At 53.0% G+C, this 20439-nt stretch overlaps 1 protein-coding gene across 1 annotated transcript in view; it reads right to left on the bottom strand.

Annotated features, from left to right (window-relative positions):
- The window catches only part of CACNA1E (calcium voltage-gated channel subunit alpha1 E), a 387287-nt gene that overhangs the window by 11667 nt on the left and 355181 nt on the right, over nucleotides 1-20439 (bottom strand). Inside the window, exons 36-42 of the mRNA XM_059673180.1 lie at nucleotides 18983-19048; nucleotides 15045-15136; nucleotides 14352-14517; nucleotides 8397-8524; nucleotides 3504-3600; nucleotides 1406-1511; nucleotides 478-585 (exon numbers count right to left, since the gene is read on the bottom strand). Coding sequence (XP_059529163.1) covers nucleotides 478-585; nucleotides 1406-1511; nucleotides 3504-3600; nucleotides 8397-8524; nucleotides 14352-14517; nucleotides 15045-15136; nucleotides 18983-19048 — 763 coding nt within the window. The remainder of the gene's footprint in view (nucleotides 1-477; nucleotides 586-1405; nucleotides 1512-3503; nucleotides 3601-8396; nucleotides 8525-14351; nucleotides 14518-15044; nucleotides 15137-18982; nucleotides 19049-20439) is intronic.

Here is a 20439-nt window from a genome sequence, read left to right on the forward strand (position 1 = left end):
ATGGGAGGACCAAAGAGGAGGCAGATGGGGGGAGGGAGGACGCCTCAAGCTTTGTTCTCCACCCTCTGAAGCAGGTATGTGCCGGGCACTCGGCATGCAAAGTCAACAGGTCCCCACATGTCTTCTCAGGGGGCTTCCACAGCCGTCCAAGGAGGGAGAGACATTAGTAAGCATCACCGCCGCTGGTCTAGATTTCCATCTCCAATAGCACCCTTTTCCCAATGGCATGAGGGCTGGATGCACAGTATTATTGGAAGGAGAGAGCTACACACCAAAAGCTTTCACCTGAAACCACAGTGACCCCATTAGAGAAAATGTTTTCAATTAATAATGACAAAGGGGACTTAAGAAGTGAGGGCTTTTTGTTTCCTAAGGATAAAAGAACACGTTTCCCTTATCCCTTCGATCACTCTGTGTTCCCCTCAAAGATAAGACCTTGGCATGCTGGGACTAGGGTACCCAGGGGAGATGCCGTACCTTTGGGCATGGGCACAAGCAGATCTAGCATCTTCTGGGACAGGTGAGGCCAGATGGCCAGGGTCTCTTTCTGTAGCTCCGAGTCTAGCTGCTGCCTGTCAGCACCACCTGATAGAATAAGATAAACTATGAATAAAGAGCGCAGAGACAGAACAAGGAGGGAGTGGAGCTGCACCGGCATGGCACTGTGTATTCTCTGGGGACATCCCGGCTCTTAGTGGCAGTGGATCTTGCAATGCTGGGTCTTCCTGCTGAAGCAGAACACAATGGGACTCCCATTCTCAGTAACTCAGGGACATCCTGCCCCAGAGATCTGAGGCCCCGAGACCACGGTCAGCTTCCTCTCGCACTGGAGCAGCCTCCCAGGTGCTCTGTGTATCAGAGGGGAAATGAAAAGAGCCACGCGGCGACCTCTCCTGCCTCATTACAGGGACATCAATTCTTCCAGCGACTCTGGTCGGAGTGACCTAGTTTTAAACAGGATTTGGATCAGGCAAGAGCAGGAGGGCTGGAGGCCCATTGGGAAGCAGTCAACCTTTTCTCTCCTAAGTCACTGAGTTAAAAATCAGAGGAAGCAAGGCCCGCCATGATAGCACCCGCCATGGAAGCCTTCCAAGGCGTGAAAGGTGCCACATAAGAAAAAAAGGCCACAATTAAAGCTCATTTGTTGAATAAACACGTGCGTCTAAAATGCTTACTATGTACGAGGCACTGAGGCTCACATACTGTTAAAGCTGAAAGGAGCCTTAGCGATGAGCAACCGCTCATTTTGCCAGGAGGCAGAGGGCAACGTTGTAGTTATTGAACCTCAGGCGGACACTAGGACCCTAGTACTGGATTTCCCAGTCTTCTGCATTGTTGGAGCGGGGACAGTTCAGACATCTCTGCATGAGCCCCTCCAGAATCGCTGCTTCCTCGCTGGGCTCACCTTTGGCGATCTTGATGTCCAGAGCAGTCCGGATCAGAGCCATCAGGGTGGAGGTGAAGTGCACTGTCATGTCCTCCGCCACGGGCATGTTCATCAGGACCAACCTCTGTGGGTGAGAGAGAGAGAAACAGCAGGGGGAAGACGTATCAAAAGAAACCTTGGTGAGAGGGGAAGACAAGTGCAGAGGTCAAATGCAGAGACAAAAAAGAAGGGCAAGGATCCCACCTCTCCCGACCCTACTCTCCCTACTTCGCATTGGAGGCTCATTGCTGCTGTTTTGTGCCAACACCCCCTCCCCCAAATGATGCCAAAATCCAAGGGAAGGGGACTGGTCATTCTGTAGGACTCCCACAGTCCTAAGAATGTCTTCCATAGGGACGGGAAGTGATTTCTAGGCTCAGGGAACGGAGTCAGCTCTGAGAAGGGGCTCCATTCCCTGTCAAGGTTGCTCTGTATTTCCGCGTGTCCTGTGAACACTCCCAAAGCTCAGACGGAAAGACAGTGAGGGGGAGATTTTGCTTTGCTTATCTGACTTGAAGAGACATCCTGATGCCCCCTTTTTGAGTCTTTAAGAGATGGAATTTGCCAGCACATGACTGAACATGCAGAAGTCCAGCTTATCCAATGGATGAGGTGGAGCAGGATGGGAAAGGGCAGAGACAAACATGGTCAGGTGAGAGGGGTGGGGCGCAGCGGAGAGAGCATGAGAGGAGGGTGAACGAGGCAGGAGCAGAGTGGGCAGGCCGTGTTCCCCTCGCCCAAAGGAAGGGATCGCACTGAAATGGCCAAATCCACTTTTTAGAGAGTATCTTGCTTTAGGAATTCTTTCAATGTTTCCTCCAATCCCAACACGCCTTCTCTTACCAAGCTTCATCCCCAAACTTCGAAGAACTCAGGGCCACATTCTGCCATCTGGCATTTTGGAATGTGGCCATCATGAGCTAGAAGGATGCCAGCCCCTCAGCTGGGCACGAGGAGCCATGTGCTGGGGTGGATGAGTCCCTAAGGGCTCCGTTCCAATGAGATCCTCTCTGGGCCGCTACCCCTTGGAGAAGCAGAGAAGGTCCACCAGCCTAGCAGGGAGGGATGTGTCCCTTCCCAAGGCGGGGCCTCTAAGACTCCATGGGGACATGTCATGCAATGTGATTCCACAGACATGGTGTCTCAGAGGCTCAGGCCAGTTTCTTGTTTGAATCTGAGTTTCATCTCTCTCCACTTCCTTAAGCATCTAGAAAAGTGGCAGCATCGCTGTGGAGCCCCAGGCGCATGAAAGGGCTCAGCGTTCTGGGTCAGTCTCAACACCAAAGGGGAATTAGTAGTAACTATTCCTAATTGTGGAGGAAAAAAACTCAGGCCTCAAAGCTATGAGTTCCAGAAGGGCAGGTGAGTCCCAATGGACAATGCTGCTCTATGCAAACCAGGGGGGATGCCCCCAAACTCAGTCATGCCCAGAAGGGAAATCTAATCCTGAAGGCAACTCAGCCCTCAGTCCCCCTTCCCATTGTATCGCCCAGAGAAGTGGGCGGGGGGGGGGGGAGCGGCATCCCGTGTCGGGGGTCCCGGGGTAGTCAGGCGCCTCCTTCATGTGACCTGGAAGGAACCAGGCCGCAGCCCCTTTCCACATCAGGGAGGAAGAACTTGGTTAAAAGTTTTCCTCTCTCCTGCAACATTTCTCTTTGAACCATGTTGAGAGCCATTTCTGCACTATTTCCTTAGCTTCTCTGATGGAAGGTGCTCTTTTTCTATCTGCTCGGACAGCTGTGTGGGTAGGTGTCCTGTAGGCCACCACTCTGCCTCCTCGTAAAAGCAAACACACTACTCAACGCTCCCCTCGTAGGAAGCCACTCACAGGAAGCCACGCACTTGTCGTCAAACACAGATGACACGGAACAAAGGCCACGGCGAACAGCACTGCAGACCTCCCGCTGTGTCATTTCGGGAGGGCATCCTTCCGTGGACCTTCCTGACCCTTCCGTCTCATCACCTGTTTCCCTCCCCGCCTCCCGAGCCCCGCTGCCTCCCCACGGCCTGGCCTCCCCACAGCTGGACCCCATGGTCCGTAGGTCCCTAGCCCAGAACAAAGGAAGGGGTGGTCTACCTTATAGGCCACTTTGGAGGGACATCTCTTGCCGAGGCCTAGCGGTGGTGACATGAGAGTCAGCATTTCATACATCTCAGTGTAATGGATGCGGCCACTGCTCAGGGAGGGGCGGCAGGTGGCAGGGAAAGAAAGTGGGGGAAGGATGCAGACGGGGGGGGGGGAGTAGGGGGGAGAGGAGAACAGGCATTCCCAGAAGAGCCAACACAGACAGACAGATCATACGGAACACGAGAGGAAAACAAAACGGAATGGACAAACAGGAAAAGAATAGGAAACCTGTTAATCAAGGCAAATCGTACAGGTGACTCCATCCTGGTGCGGGTTTATATCAGCCCCACACAGACCCGGGAACGCTAGTGGCACCGCCACGGGACTCGCCTGTCCGCTCCTCCTGGCCTAGCATCACCCTACTCCCCTGGCCACGCCTTCGTCCCGTACAACACAAGCCTGTCTCCATTCCCAGGGCTGTGTGCGCGTGGTATAAACCGGATAGACGGCGCTCCGGCCGTGGGTCAGAGTTTCCCGGCCTTCTCTCCTGCTCCGAACCCATGGGCGGGGCGCCGTGTATCCCTCTGTGCTGGGTGTGCAGCGAAGGCGGCGCCGTGGCAGTGGTGGCTGTGGCAGTGGTGGGCTGTGGCTGCTGCCAGGGTCGCCGTTGCTTCCACCTGGCCCTGTGGGGGGAGTGCCCTTGTCTCGCCAGCATGTCCCGGGCGATGGCACGCTGCAGGCAGAAGGACAAAGCCAGGTGGAGGAAGAGCACCTGCATGCCATGCTGCCCTCCCACTCTCCCATCATGCGGCAGCAGGCGGCACCAGGGTCAAGTTTAAAGAGTCTCAGCAGAGGCAGCTGTCGGGCCTCCCGAGTACGGGAATCACTGCGTCACCATCCCCAGCCAGCTCCTGCCCGTCGCCCGGGGCCTCACCTTCCTGGGCCTACGTCCTCTTCCAGCCTCCCCTCTGGCCTGTGCTGTGCCCCAGGGAGCCCCGCTCCCCTCCGCACCGAGCGAGGCTTCCTTACCTAGCGGGCTAGGCCTTGGATGCAGCTGGGCAGAGCCACTGGGATGTGAGCTCCCAGGGTCTTGCAGAGGGAGGTCCTGGATGCCCCTGAACATGTATGTCCTTAGCTTCACAAACAACAGACCCCCCCAACCCCCGCCCCTCCACAGTATATGGCAGGACCCTATGGCAGGACATGTGCTCCGGGGCCCACTGTCCTCTACTGTGACCTTCCTGGCCCCTCTGAGCTACTGAATTCTTCCACACGCCCCCAAAGCGATCCCTGTTGACCTCCTCTCACCTCTTGCCCTAATTCTTCATTGTTTCTCACCTCCTCTCCTTCCTACAGCTTTTATAACTGTCCAGGCGCCAGAGGGCGGGCAGAGGTAGGGTGACTGGGATCACACCTGGGGACGTTATATATGGGACCATGATGCTACTTTGCTAAAAGGAGGCGGGTCTGTCTCCAATGAGGGGAGACCAGAACTCTGCTTTTTAAAAAAGGTTTCTGCATTCTCTGGTTAAATGTGCAGATTACAGGGGAGCGGGAAGAGTGTGTGTGTCCACCCACCAATGAGTGCATGGCGGTGAAGAAGAAAGTGGGAGGTCAAAACGGCCTTCGTTATTAAGCCCTCAGCTCTTCCTTTTCCTGCTTCCCCTCCCCTCCAACCGTGCCCTTTTCCCCAGTGTAACAGCTGCTGGTTCTGGGAGGGTTGGGCCTCTTTAAACTCAAAGGAAAGCAACATGAAGGTTCCCTGAGGTGGCGCGGTGGTGGGTGGGGGTGGAGCGGAACAGAGAGGGGGGTCCAGGTGGCACCCCATCGTCAGGCGTGGCTGGGAACTGGGAGGCAAACCTTGCAAGCCACCCTGTAGGGGCAGTTCTCTCCCAGGCCCAGAGGCGGCGAGATGACCCGCACTAATTTGTACATATCCTTATACGGGATCCTGCCACTGAAAAGGAAGCAGAAGTGGGTTAATAGGGCACTCAGAGAAGGCGGGAAAGAAACGACAGCTTAGCCACGGAGGGCGTGGCCGGAAGAGGAAGAGCAGCTCTCCTTTCCGGGGCCAGGCACAGCCGGGCCAGGAGACTGATGCACCAGAGAGGCATCGCCTTGCAACCTGTACTGCCCCCAATTTCCCAGGGCAATCGAGCCCGACCAGTGCCCAACGGGACTGGCTCCTGGCCAAGGGCACCCCGGGACGCCTATCCGTGCGGCCCACACCTGGCCAGATGCAGGAAATGGCCCTGGCTCGAGCGAGGACTGGAGGAGCACAGCCTGCCGCTTCACCACTGCTCTGACTGGTGTCACGCGCAGCTGCCGTAAAGTGGACGACGGCAGAACGGTTTGTTTTTCACAGTCACGGCCAACAGCCAGCTCCTCAGGCCCACGTGTCGGGCGGCGAGGAAGTCCGCGTCTTTCTGCAGACTGCGAGACACACATTGCCCATTAGCTAATTAGCGAGGAGCACAGTTGGCACGAGGGACGCTGCAAAGGGCTGTGCTGCTCTCTCTGGCAGATTTGTCTTGAGCTGGGCAAGCTCCCTCCCCTCCCCCGCCCCTCGGGGAGCCTGCCCAGAGCCGTGCTCAGACAACAGCCCTGTCCCCTGCTCCACGCCACTGCCCAGCTCACAGGCAGCTCCATCTGATCCCGTCAGAATTCCAGGAACTATGAGACCTGTCTTACCAGCCCCCGTCCCCACGAGCCTGCTGCAGAGTTATGCTTCCTGTAAAAAGCACAGAATCAACAGTTGATTCGTTTTCAGTGGCTAAAGCATCTGGTCCGTAGGCCAGGACAAGAAAGCAACAGCCAGGGGTCTGGACACATCCTGGTGTGATCAGCGGCTCCGCCTCCGAGCGCCAGGCCTCCCAGCAGCCGCGTGGAGACCGGGCCTTTGCCCCAGCTCTGCCCTTTCTGCCGGGTCTTGATTTTGGTGTTGATTCATCCTCCTCTTCCAAAGAGCAGCTCGTCAGTCCTTGAGAGGAGGTTAATCTGTCCATCTGTTTTTCTTACTGTGGATGGTTGGTTCTGCTATCTAGAGGCTGATGGTCTCTGGAACCCGTAGCAGCCTTCTCTTTGAAGACACTGACTCACTCTATCTTTGTCAGTCCCTCCACCCCCACCTCATAGACAAGGCCAATGAAACTCTAACCAGAACGCATCAACGCCATGGATCTCAAAGCAGACAGAAGAGGTTTTCTTTTTCCTGTTTGCTCTCTCACAGCTCATGCATCTAAGTCTCAGGAATAGTCCTCATTGCAGTGTTTCTTCCCAGCAGCTGGAATGAGTCGGGAGGGACAGGTTTATGGCATCTAGGTCTCGAGACCATGTGAATCCACAGGGAGCTGGGGTTTCTGAGAGCCAGGGCTGGCTGAGGGAGGCCAGGTGGGCAGTGACTGCCTTTGCTAGTGGCTCAGACTCCCAATCTGATGGCCATCCATGCTTTACAGATCGATAGTCCACACTTTCCAGTCACTTTCCTACATGGTTATTGCCAATGATAGTAACAGTTACGCACAACCAGCCTTCGAGGTTGCTATCATTATCACCATTTTACAGGTGAGGATGCTCAGAGTGGGTAAGGGCCTTGTCCAAGGCCATGGAGCTGACAGATGCAGGCCTGGCTGCATTCCCCTCCAACACCCCGCCCTGGGCTTTCTAATCAACCGACTACTAGAAAGTAAGCCCAGAAGGTAAAAGCCACCGCTCAGCGATTGGAACAGGAATGGACTTAGAGAACACTGTGCTCGAAGTCACTACTAATTGCCGAGGGGAAGAGGACTTCTGAGTCACAGTTCTAACCTGTAACACAGTGGCCCAAGTTCAACAGCCTCGGGGAAGGACAGATTTGGGGAAGAGTCTCAGATGGGGAAGGGGTTCCAGGTGGAAGCGACACGGCCCGTTCCTGCGAAGGATGGCATTCCTTGTGGTATTTTCAGAGGGGGGCCCAGAAAGGTTAGATTGGTGAGATTAAGTCCCCAAAGCGAAGATGACATGGGACAGGAAAGAGCCTGGGGAGTGAGCACTCACAGGGCTCTCACCTGTCTTTAGCCACGAGGGCCCAAAGGTTGCCCTTGAACTCTAAAGCAGGGATGGGCAAACCTTTTCTGTAAAAGCTCACAGAGGAAATAGTATTGAATTTGAGGGCTATATCGTCTCTGTCACAACCACTCAAGCCTGCCTTGCAGTGCGACAGCAGCCTCGGGCAACCCACAAACAAGTGAGCATGGCTGTGCTCCAATATCACATTGTGAAACCGGCATTGGGCCCCATCTAGACCCTGGGTGGGCATCGTCAAAACCTGCTCTAAAGCCAGAGGGCATGACATCGCCGAAGAACTGCTGGACAGTGAAAGAGAATGGGAGGTATCCCCACAAACTCCCAACGTTTAACTCAGTTTCATGCAATAGAAGCCACAAGGGATCAGTCGGAAGGGCAACCTGCTTGCTTTCGTGTATACCTTCCGTTTTCTCACACTGGACCTTTTGAGAAGGATAAGAGGCATGAATCACTCCTGCCACTGACCGTGGTGGCCAGATGTCCAATTGGCCCAGAAAACCCTGGTCAACCCCGGTGATGACTCAACCACTAGGGAGGAAAAGAAGCTCCTCTGGGGATTGAACCCAAACACGCTGAGGAACGGACAGCGTGATGAGACTGGCAAAGAAAGGGACAGCCTGTCACCGAAGGAAAGAGAGGGAAAGGGACAGAGAAAAGCTACGTCTGATACCAGAGCCACGCTGAGGACCCGGCCTCTCCAACGGGCCACAGCCAAGAGGAGTGCCCTCTCCTCCTGTAACAGGCAGGCATTTGGGTGGCTCTAATGCCAACCTCTTCCTTGAGAACTTGGCAGCCCCTCATACAGGCCCCAGTGGGATGGCCGAGCGGCCTGCTCACCATGCAGCTCTGTCGTATTCTGCCCAGACGCGGACAAACTCGTCCAAGTGGTGAGGCCCCAGGATGGACGAGTCCCGAGTCAGGTACTCGAAGTTGTCCATGATGACGGCCACGAACAGGTTAAGCATCTGGAGGGCACGAGGGGAGGGAAGAAAAGTTAGGGGAACCCGAAAGCAGAAAAACAGGCTTCAAGGCCAATCGACAATTCCAAAGTTTGTAAGGCTGAAGGCCCCGGCCAAAGCCTGTTGATCTTGCTAAATGCGTTGCATTTGTGTTATCTGTGCCACACATTTCGTTGTGCAAACAGCATTATTTCAGTTTTCTATTTGCAAAGCATTGTTATCTGTTCCATTTATTTAACGGTTATTGTAGCGGCGAGGGAGCAGCAGCGACAACATGCTCCAAGGCTGGAGAAAGCCAAGGCCTGACGCCCACTCTCCCTTCCAGCCCCTCCCCACCCCTGCTCCACCAAACAAGTCAACAGAACTGGTGAGACCTCTGAGCCCACACCATGGCTTACTGCGTGCCGCCTTGAAGCTATTCTTGGCTCTTGAGTGGCTTCCAAGACCCTGTTCTCCTACTTGCTTGCTCAACAATTTTAATTGTCCACCCCCTGTATTCCAAACAGACACCCAGGTGCAGGGGGTGGGGGTAAGAAAGTTCCTATTTTACCCCGGGGATCTAGTCCCATGCCTAACACACTGCTTAAAGCACGCGGACACTCACTAGAGGTTGTCACTTGAGTATTCTTAAAGACTTAGTATTTAGTCAAGACTGCGACATATTGCAAATATACAAACGTTACAGATTTTTCCCAAGAGCTAGGAAAGCAGCATCTGCAGGTGACAGTGGTAACAGAATTTGAATTTCATAAAATTTTCATGCTATGAAATATTATTCATCTTTGATTGTTTTTCTCTACCATTTAAGAATGAAAAAGCTATTGTGTTTTACAAACGCAGGTGGTAAACCGGGTTTGGCCCATGGGCTGCAGTATGCCTACCCCTGGTCTAGATTAGGCAGCAGGAATTACTGAAGGGGGGCAAACGAGGAGAGAGACCAGGGGACAGCTGTGTGCAGAGAGGACCCTCAGGAGCAGTGTTGAGGGCTAGCCATCCCTGAACCAAGCCAGTGGCAGGATAGCAGCCTAAACTGGACAGTTCAAGGAAGGGGAAGGGACAGGACTAGATGGCCACAGTGAACAGCACTTGTTTTGTTGATTCTCGGCTGCCTAGCACCCGTTGACTGTATGTCTGCTCTTTTGGGGACCCACCCGTTGCCTATTCCTAGTTCATCTGGTTCAATGGGGCACTCCCCTTGGGACCCCGCCTTAGCCAGTCATTGGATCCCATTCCTCTGGGCCATGGTGACTGGTGGTCCAATCAAGGCCAGTGAAAGGGTACTGAACCTTCAGGGCAAACGCTTGTCCTTCCCTGTTGGTCTTGAACGTGCAGGGACTGCTGCTGTGGTCTCGGAGCCTCAGGCTGGGCTGTCTGAGGAAAGAACTCCCATGAAGAGCCCGGAGCAAGTGAGCTACGCTACACATACAGTGGAATACTGCTCAGCTGTAAAAAGGAAGAACATTTACCCTCGGTGACAGCATGGGTTGACCTGAACAGCATTGTGCTAAGTGAAATAGGCCAGTCAGAGAAAGACAAATACTTACGATTTCACTCATATGTAGAACTTAATGAACAAACTGAACTACCAAGCAAAAGATTGACAGACTCAGAGAGAGCAGGAAGACAGCTCTGGTGGGGAAGGGGCTGTTGGGTGATGGTGAAGGGATTGAACAAAAAAGAATAAACTCATGGATATGGACAACAGAGTGGTGATTGCAGGGGTAGGTGGATGGTGAGGCTGGGAGAGAGCAGAGAGGGGATAAATTGTGATGAAAAAAAAAATAAAATAGAAAAAAAGAGAAAGATATATAAATAGAAAAAGAAACTGACCCTGGTGATGCCTTCGGAGCCCCAGATCAAGCTGGCCCAAGCCCCCTGCCCCAGGACTCCTCATTGCCACGTGCCTATAAAATCCCTTTCTGCTTCTGCCCATGTAGCCAGGCTCAGAGTCACTTGCAAGAGAGAGAGTCCTGCCTGAGACCAGTGGGCTGTGGGGGTGAGGGAATACGAGTCTCTGTTGCTGATTCCCAGGTTAAGTGGCTGGGTAGGTGCATGGAAGAGCCGGTTATGCAGGTGGGGGTAACAGGATAAGGAAGTAGTCTACAGGAGGGACCTGTTAGAGTCTTCTCTGCAACACACAGAGACTGCTGGCGCATCCTACTAACCAGTCAGAGAGACTGCTGGCGCATCCTACTAACCAGTCAGAGAGACTGCTGGTGCATCCTACTAACCAGTCAGAGAGACTGCTGGCCCATCTACTAACCAGTCAGAGAGACTGCTGGCGCATCTACTAACCAGTCAGAGAGACTGCTGGCGCATCCTACTAACCAGTCAGAGAGACTGCTGGCCCATCTACTAACCAGTCAGAGAGACTGCTGGCGCATCCTACTAACCAGTCAGAGAGACTGCTGGCCCATCTACTAACCAGTCAGAGAGACTGCTGGCGCATCTACTAACCAGTCAGAGAGACTGCTGGCCCATCTACTAACCAGTCAGAGAGACTGCTGGCCCATCTACTAACCAGTCAGAGAGACTGCTGGCCCATCTACTAACCAGTCAGAGAGACTGCTGGCCCATCCTACTAACCAGTCAGAGAGACTGCTGGCGCATCTACTAACCAGTCAGAGAGACTGCTGGCGCATCTACTAACCAGTCAGAGAGACTGCTGGCCCATCTACTAACCAGTCAGAGAGACTGCTGGCCCATCTACTAACCAGTCAGAGAGACTGCTGGCCCATCTACTAACCAGTCAGAGAGACTGCTGGCGCATCTACTAACCAGTCAGAGAGACTGCTGGCGCATCTACTAACCAGTCAGAGAGACTGCTGGCCCATCTACTAACCAGTCAGAGAGACTGCTGGCCCATCTACTAACCAGTCAGAGAGACTGCTGGCCCATCTACTAACCAGTCAGAGAGACTGCTGACCCATCTACTAACCAGTCAGAGAGACTGCTGGCCCATCTACTAACCAGTCAGAGAGACTGCTGGCCCATCTACTAACCAGTCAGAGAGACTGCTGGCGCATCCTACTACCCAACCTTCCTCCCTCCCTCCTCCCCTCCCTCCCTCCCTCCACATAGAATGTACTAGCAAGTGGACGACTGAAGGTTTAGCCTCAAGAGGATGAGGGACAGCCCTGGAGGTAAAGGAGCAGAAAGTCTGGAGTGCTAACCACTGTGGAGCCACCATCATGAGCCCACACTGCCTCCCTCCAGATTCTCTGGTGCTCGAGGGAAAGAAACATCCCTCTGGGTTTAGCCACTGTTACTCAGTTGCCTCATGCAGTTGCGCCTGATCCTAGCAAGGCCCTTCTGTCTGCTTCTGAGACTGGAGCCACAGTGAATATATATGCAATGGCTGCGTGGGTTACAGAGAGTTTTCCACGTATCCACACATCTTGTACACTCCTTTCTTGGTATCCATTATTCATGGTAACAAACACTCTTAGGTATTTATTATTGCTTTACGTTTGCCTATAGTGTTGTATAATGGTGTGCACATTCACACCTATTCTTTGTTTTAATGCTTGCCCTACGTTTTCATGTGGCAGCTTTCATCGTATCAGCCCTCCCAGGACCCAGCGCTTCCCACACACACTGGCATCCTTGGCTCTAAGCGCACGGCCGGCACAGCCCGCCCACCGGCACATCCCTCCGGGTGGCTGCGTGGGGCTGAGAAGCTGTGCGACTCGCCCAAGGTCACAAAGTCACTCTCCTGCGGGGCTGAGATTTGAAAGCGGGTCCTCTCAGACTGAACACAGCGTGAATTTAAAAATAACAGTAGCGTGAATTATGCAGCACCCTCCATCTCAAAATTCTACCAGTACCTTTATAGTCGCTAATGAATTTTCCAGTTATATCTCTGGTTTCTTTTAAATATTTATTATTAAACATTTACACCATGTAGGATAAAGCTGTGATGTCTACATGTCCTTCTACACGCCCCATTTCACCCCATCTAAGCGCGGAGACCCCTGTATGCCTTTCAGCCTTCGACGGCAGGGGATGGGGACCGTAACAGCTTTACCCCAGTGCCTAGCCTTTTAATGACACTCAGTGCAAACGTGCTGACCATGTGAATGAATCAACTTATCAAACACTGGAGGCACAGAGAGAAAGGATTTACCGGGGGTTACAACAGATTCAACCTGAAGCTCACTGCTCTATTCACCGAGCTCTACTCCACCCAGGAAACCGCCCACCTTTCCAGGGCATTGCTTTAGTTTTTGGCTCTGGTACAGCCAGGGCCTCACCTTTTAATGACCACTCAGTACAAATGTGCTGAATATGTGAATGAATCAACTTTAAAACTCCAATATCGTTCAAAATTGCTTTTCAGTTATTTTCATCAGACGTTCCACTTCCATATTTCTAAGTGGGATACCGTTTTGTTTTTCTTTTTAAAATCTCCTGCAGGGAGTTCACTGAAACACATGCACCTGCTCACTAAATAACACTCTTATCAAGTCCTTTTCCCTCCCGTCCCACAGAAGCCACAGTAGCAGCAAAGCCCAGAACTCAATGTGGGCTACTAACACAGCAGCTAGTTCACTCTCTGTCCGGCCCCTCCCCGTCCCCCTCAGTCTAGCTGCAAGCCACTTCCCCACACCCGAGAGATGGACAGGTGGAAAGTCCCCCGAGGATCTTAGAGGCAGAAATGGCTGGATGAGAGACAATTCATTCACTTTGGGATGTCCGGCCATGAAACTGCCCACTTGCCCAGGGAACTGCTTGAGCTTTTGATTCTTGGACAGACAGTGGCATGAGCACCGAAGCTGGGCTAAGGGATGTCAGGGTGGCCACAAACACAGGACTGGCCATCACTGCTTTAGCAGGGGCACCTCAGTCATCATCCTGTTTATCCCCACTGGTCAGATTATGCAGCACAGAGATTTCTGGATGCAAGAATGAAGGGGCACTTGGGCCCCTCACTATTTTGTAAGCAGGTGTGCTCCACAGATATCACTCAATATTCACTAATACCTGAAGCGATTAGATCCTCTCATGTCAAGCTGGCCACTGTCACTAAACATCTATATATATAAAAGTCAAGCAACCAGAACAACTGGAATGACCAGAACGACCAGAATGACCGGTCGCTATGACACGCACTGCAGTGGCCAACTAGCTGGATCGGGGACCCAATGGGCCCCCCCAAATCTCCTGAGGCCCCTCCCCCCGGCCAGCCCCACCCCTGATCGCCCCTCCCACCCTAATCGGGGGTGGGGCCAGCGGACCAACCTCCCCGCAGTGCCCCACCTCCCAGCCAGCCAGGCCCCGATCAGTCCCCATTGGGGCAAGCCGGCCAAACCCTACCTGTGCACGAATTCATGCACTGAGCCTCTAGTCATGACGTAAGAGAATTGCATCCATTATACTGTAGATTGTCACCACTCTACTCTTATTAATGCTACCACCTTATATTTTCAAGGTACCTTTTCTCAAACAGTTCAAAGGTCTCCAGAGAGAGAGAAGATGTTCTTGGCCTTATTTATAAAACATCCGAGGTACAGAAGAGAAAGGATTTACTGTGGGTTACAACAGATTCAACATGATGTTCACTGTTCTATTCACTGACCTCTATCCCACCCTCCAACCCTTCCCATAGCCATCCTTCCTGGGGAAGCAGCAAATGTCTTCTCAACCATGGATAGCCCCCGACCCGGGAGTCTGATAAGCATCGTCACCTCCAAGAGTTCTCTTGAGAAAACCCTGGCTCTCAGTGTGGGCTGGAGCGTGTGTGACCATCCACCGAAGGAAACATCTCCTGACTGTTTATCGGGGTTGGGAAGGGCTGGGCCGCATTTCGGGTTAAGGGCACCAGGCTACTCACCAAGAAGGAGCAGAAGAAGATGAAGGAGACAAAGTAAACGTAGGCCAGATCGGTGCCGCAGCGTTCGTTCTCGTTCTGGCCGGAGGGCGCCGTGGTGTCGGGCTCACAGCCTTTCTCCCCGAGGCACGACAGCATTATCTCCTGCCAGGCCTCGCCTGTGGCACTCCTGAGCCCAGAAGACATTTTGGTGATTAGTTGCAGGTCTGCATGTCCTGTCCTCTCCTTGGCCTTCTCTCTCAATTCACCCACCCCTTCCTCTTGCCGTAGGCCCAACGGCTGCCTAGTACCCGTGGCTCTCATGCTTTCCATGCAGAGATGGAGAGCGCCAATGAGTCTCTCTCGGGTTCTGCCACCTCACCCGCTGCTTCCCTGTTTTTGGAAGAATCTCTGCTGATCGTGATGGGACCTTCTGGGACCCCACACACCCGGCCACCCAAGGTTTCAGGCCTTAACTGGAATTTGACCTGCAGGAAACTGTCCTCGCCTTCCCCCTCTCAGAGTCCCAAAGGACAAGCTGAAGCTGCAAATTGCAAATTCACTACTGAGTTAGAGATGCCCCCCTGCTGCCCCCACGCCACTGCCATCCCGCTAGGAGCGGAGCAAGGGCAGTGAGGAGGCACAGGCAGTGGAAGGGAAGACCAGCTCTGTCCCCTCGGTGGAGGGCTAGGCTACAATAGTTCCGCGTCCAGGCACCTGAAGAGCAGCATGAGGGACCCAAAGAAACTCCGGAAGTTGTTGTGCCGGTTGATGTGGCTCTCCTCATCCAACTTTATGTTTCCAAATACCTGGAGGAGAAAACAACAGAAGGCAATGAGCACAGCGGAGCTGTGAGAGGCACCCAGCGCATGGACATGACATGCAGGGCTGGCACATCCACGCGCGTGGCTCCTCCTGATGGCCTCGCCCTGAAGCAGACAACTCACACCCAGACAGGCTGGTGGACCCCGTGCCCAAACCTGAGAAGCAGGAGGGAAAAGAAGACCGTAGAAGGCAAGATCTGGGAAATCTTCCACCTGTCTGTCGTTCCTCCCACACCTAATTTGGTCTTTTTATTTCCATGGCACCTGTCACCATGGCACTCACCGTGTGCCTGCCACAGACATCACCCCATCACGGAGTCTCTGCCTGTCTGGGGAGTGCTGATGGGGGCATCCGGATCTGCAGAGGTGACTATGGCTTGGGAAGATGCTGCCCTCAAGCGCACAAGCAGTTTAGGTCAGAGAGGGGCATTGCTGTCTTCCTTGGCTGTGTTCCTACCCAGAGAGTCCATCTGTCTGTAAACTACCGTCCCCGAGGATGGGCTCACACAAAGCAAGTCCAGGCCAGAGGGATGAAGAAAGTCAGGACAACGGACGCTCGGAAGAGGAAGACGGCAACAGGTTTGGGCAGATCTGGCTACCGAGTGAGTTTACTAATCTGCCCTTGGTCGCTGGGCTTGGTCACTAGGCAAATTCACATGAAAAAAGAGGGAAAATCCAGAGCAATTCATCTGCAGACACCGGATAAGGATGAGCTCTCCAACACACTGTGCCCGGAGCCAGGGTCACCCAAGGTCTCTTCAGATGAGAAGGTGCCCTTCCATAGGCACTTTCCTCCCCAGCTGCGCTCCCGACATCAGGGTCTGGTCTCGCAAATCACCGTTTGCACAACTGAAGGCTCACGGGTCGCTTTCCCAGCCATTTGAGACAAGTTTCAGCCTGTATCTAACAACTTTCCATTTATCTAATGGCTGCTGAATGCAACATATTCCCCCCATAACAGCTTTCAGAATGTGCCATTGAGGAACAAGCTCTCCCCCCAGCTATTTTGCTCGGATAACTCCCACTGACACCTGCTTTGGGAATGTGTTCTCAACGTTGCTTCTCAAAACCCAAATACTACTTGTCTCTCGGGGAGAATGGAGGGGGCAGGCCAGGCAGGACTGGGGAAGTGGGAAGGAGGAAGATGAGACAGTAGAGAGCCCCCAAACAGACAAATAGCAGCCCTGAAAAAATCCCGAACAATCCAATCTCATTCTGGATGCCCCAGGAGGAAGCTGTCAGGACCCCTCGCCTATGTTCGCCTGCCCCTCTCTCTCTCTCTCTCTCTCTCTCTCTCTCTCTCTCTCTCTCTCTCTCTCTCGTCCTCCTGGCTCAGAATCCACAGTTTATCCCTGATTCACCACATACACCAACCTTCTGTACTTTCTCCCTTCTCCAATCATGACCTGGTTAGAGGGCAGGCCAAGAATTTGCATGAGGTATGTGTATAAACTTATACCGAATGTTCTCCAAGAAAATTTTCAAGCCAAAAACGTGTATTTATTGTGAAGGTGGTCTTTCAAATGGTTTTCACTTTATTTTTTTTGCTTTTCACTCAGTCCTTGTCACTAACCCAAATCTCGTATATCAAATGGATACAGAGGAGAAAGAAGGGATGCTGAGACCATCAGAACTGACTGAACATATAGGCTTATGTCCTTTCACTTGGACTCACAGACCTGTAGAACCAGGCAGGACCTGTGAAGCTGTGTATCCAACTCCTCTACGGGACTGCTGAGGGTGTTAAGCCCAGAGAGGTTTGGTCACTTGGCCAAGTTTGCACAGCTGGCCAGCGGTGGAACTGAGGCTGAAAGCCTCGCCTCTAAGGACCTGCAGCCCAGAGCGCTTTTCCATACCCAGCAAGTTACTCCTTCCTTCCATGTTCAGATTCCTCTGCAAACTCTCTTCTCCCAAGATGACTTTGAAAGTTCAGAGTAACAGTCCTTCCCATAGAGACATCTTGTTGCGTTTACCTCTCTAATGCTCTGTCTACTGTCCTTCTGCCTTTGTTTGTAAGGATCCCTTTGCTTTGTTAGGACAATATGAGATGCAAGCTTTCTAGTTAAGAGCTTTGCATCTCTCTCTTGCGTGTACGTACGTACGTGTGCGTGCATACACACACGAAGAGAGAGGGTAAGGAAATGCATTTAGCACAGTGACTGCCACACTCAGGAAGTTGAGTAATGGTGAACACTACCGCATTATCACCATTTTCAGTAGTATTAATAACCAGTTAGTATGGGAGATGGTGTAATTCTAGTTTATTTTGTTTGAAAATGAAAAAGGCGGTAAGAACTATTTTTCAGCATAAGTCAAAAAGAATGTAATTTTATCAAGTTCCATTTGGCTGTTCAAGAAGATTTTAATTCGAGATCCAAATATTCGGAAGTTCCAAAGGACTTAATAGAAGTCGTCAAGGCAATCTTCAAGGTCGCTGGGAGTTAGCTTCTACCACGCCCCGGACTTCACCGTTAAACCCCTGCTGACATGTCCTCCCTGAAGGAGATCTCATTACTTCTCAGCCAAGTCTCACACTTTCTGACACTTGGCTTCTATCATATAAACTCTCCAGTAATGGGTTAGAAGATGAATGAAATCCAGAAGCGCAGGCGAGAGAGAGGAGTAAAAGGGGAGAGCCTTTCAGAGGGGCTCCAGAGGGGGCTGCTGACTGGCAGGCCTGGGAGACGTGGCCAGCGGCTCCAGATGGCAGGTGCTGTGGAGAGGACAGCGGGCACCGTCTAAAGGGGGCCAGCCTGCCTGACTGCAGGGGACTGCCGCTCGGCTGAAGTTCTGTGCTGGGGCTTAGTCTCCCCGCCTTCAAGTCAGAGAGTTAGCCTCCCCGAGACAAGCAGAGAGCCTGTGTCCCCAGCCGGGTAGGTCCATGGGCTGCTGCTGTGTGTTTTCGGCAGGAGCCCGCACACCCTAAATGACAGTTGCCCGTGAGAGACCTTTGGGTCTCTTCCGCTCGACGGGCCTTTGGCAACTGTAGGGATATCCAGGGTGGGAACCTGAGCTCCACTTCCCAATTCCCAAACCGCGAAGGATGTGTAACCAGCCAGCGGCATGGCCCTTTGAGAAGAACTAGCTGGAATGTGGCCCTTGGCTCTAGAGCAGTGGTTCTCAACCTTCTGGCCCTTTAAATACAGTTCCTCATGGTGTGACCCAACCATAAAATTATTTTCGTTGCTACTTCCTAACTGTCATGTTGCTACTGTTCTGAATCGTAATGTAAATATCTGATATGCAGGATGGTCTTAGGCGACCCTTGTGAAAGGGTCGTTCGACCGCCAAAGGGGTCGCGACCCACAGGTTGAGAATGCTGGTCTAGGGTTTGGCATGCTGCCAAGAACCTGGCAAACTGTTCCCCGGGGTGAGTTTCAGGTTGTAAATCTCAGTCATTCAGGATTTTACTCAGCCCTATTCTGTGTCACTGTATACAGGAGATCAGCCATTGACCTTTAAGGCCTGGCTCCAATACCTGAGACCCTGAGCAGTGGATCAGCATGAGCCCTGCCCCCTCCTTAGTCTCCTGGGCACCCTCTGGCCAAGAACACTGGTGCCACCTTTGCTGTGGTTTTGTTGTTGGAAGTCCAGCTGCTGTCAGTCATCACTATGGTCTCACAACCTCAGATGAAGCCCCTGTAACAGACCACCCCGCCTACCTGGGCAACCTGAGTGGGGAAGCCAGCACCTGGGAAATTCCCAAGGTCACATGGCAACAAGACCTTGGGAGCGTGCCCCTTTAACGCACCCCCAGTCCTGAGTGCTCAGTGAGCCAGATACGGTCTGGGCACCACTCCCTGACTAGGCCCCGTGCGCGCCCCCACTCACCTGCATCCCAATGATGGCATAGATGAAGAACAGCATGGCAATCAAAAGGCAGACATAGGGCAGGGCCTGGAAGGAAAGCAGAGATATGACCAGGAGTTCAAAGGCAGGCAGCTCCCAGGCTCAACGGCCTGCAGTCACTGGCAGTAAAGGAGTCTTGTCTGGAGGCTGACGTATGCAGACTCTCTCGGGCTGTGTCCCCTGGGGCTGTCCTGTTTCGGGGTGCCATACTTTGCAGATGTCCACATCCTCTGACAGAGACGGGAGCTGTTAGCCACAGGGAGGCTCAGAACTTACCTTCTGTCCAGAATATTGCCTCGCCTGGAGTGTGGCCCGGATCTCCAGGGAGAGCTGGGAAAATTCCTGGGCCTGGGGCTCATCCCACTTTGCACAACAGAATATTAATAATGTGGGCCATTGTGATGCAAATTACACAACAAGCATCCTGCCCTGGCTCCAATCCTAGTGTTACCCTTTCCCGTTCCCCCACTCAATGCGAAGCCCATGAGAAGAATCTATAAACAAACACAAATGCCGGGGTCTCGGTTGTTTGTCAGTTCCTAGAAGGCTCCTTCATCCTCTGAGAAAACATATTTTCCCAAAGTTTTAGGTTCCTGATATTCCCATACGTGTCCTGTAAAATCCCCAAACGCCTTTTAGGTGTCAGCCACCACCAAGCCCTGTCCAGTCAGGCGGCACCAAGTTCCACACTGGGCAAGCGAACTGCCGCTGAGGGACGACATCTCAGTTACGGGGGTGAAGGGGGCCAGGGGAGGAAATGTAAGGCAGGAGACTGCCCTGGGTGGCTGGGCACATGCGCACAGGGTAGTTGGGTTAGGGGACCAGGGTGGGCACTGTAATTCTGCGGTGATCGCAGTGCTGACGTGCAAATCCCTCCTTTATCGTCCAGGAAGCTCCCTGAAAGGCGGCACAACTAACTGTGCGTCTCCACTCTATCTTGAGTGTGGACAGTGCAGATCCCAGGGGATCAATTCCAGGCTTTCAGCCGGCAGGAGCCGCAGGGCTCACCAACAGGTCTCACCGCATGGAGAGCCTTGGGAGACTCTGGTAATGTGAGTAAAGGGTTGGTGGGAGAACCCCCTCTCCAATGAGTGCTGACTCCCGAGATCTGTGGGTTGCATTTCGAGGGGCCATGGGAGACTCCCTCTGCTGAAAGGAGAGAGTAGGGAGGCAGGTTGCTTGCCACCTGGGTGTGCTACCTTCTCCCAACTTCTATGTTCACCTCCTGCCCTTATTCTACCTTCTCTCCTCCAAGGGCTCCAGGCCCTAGTTCATCTCTCCCTTCCCACAGCTTTGGAGAGAGGACTGAAGATTCATTCTGATCTCTTCTTTATCACCTCATAAATGCCAACGCAGTAGTGCAGACCTGGGCTGAGCTCAGGGCTGGGAGGGTGGGGACAGGCAGTGCCATGCTGTTTTATATTGTGTGGTGCCTGCTG

This window comes from Myotis daubentonii, chromosome 18 (assembly GCF_963259705.1).
Source record: "Myotis daubentonii chromosome 18, mMyoDau2.1, whole genome shotgun sequence".
Taxonomy (NCBI): domain Eukaryota; kingdom Metazoa; phylum Chordata; class Mammalia; order Chiroptera; family Vespertilionidae; genus Myotis; species Myotis daubentonii.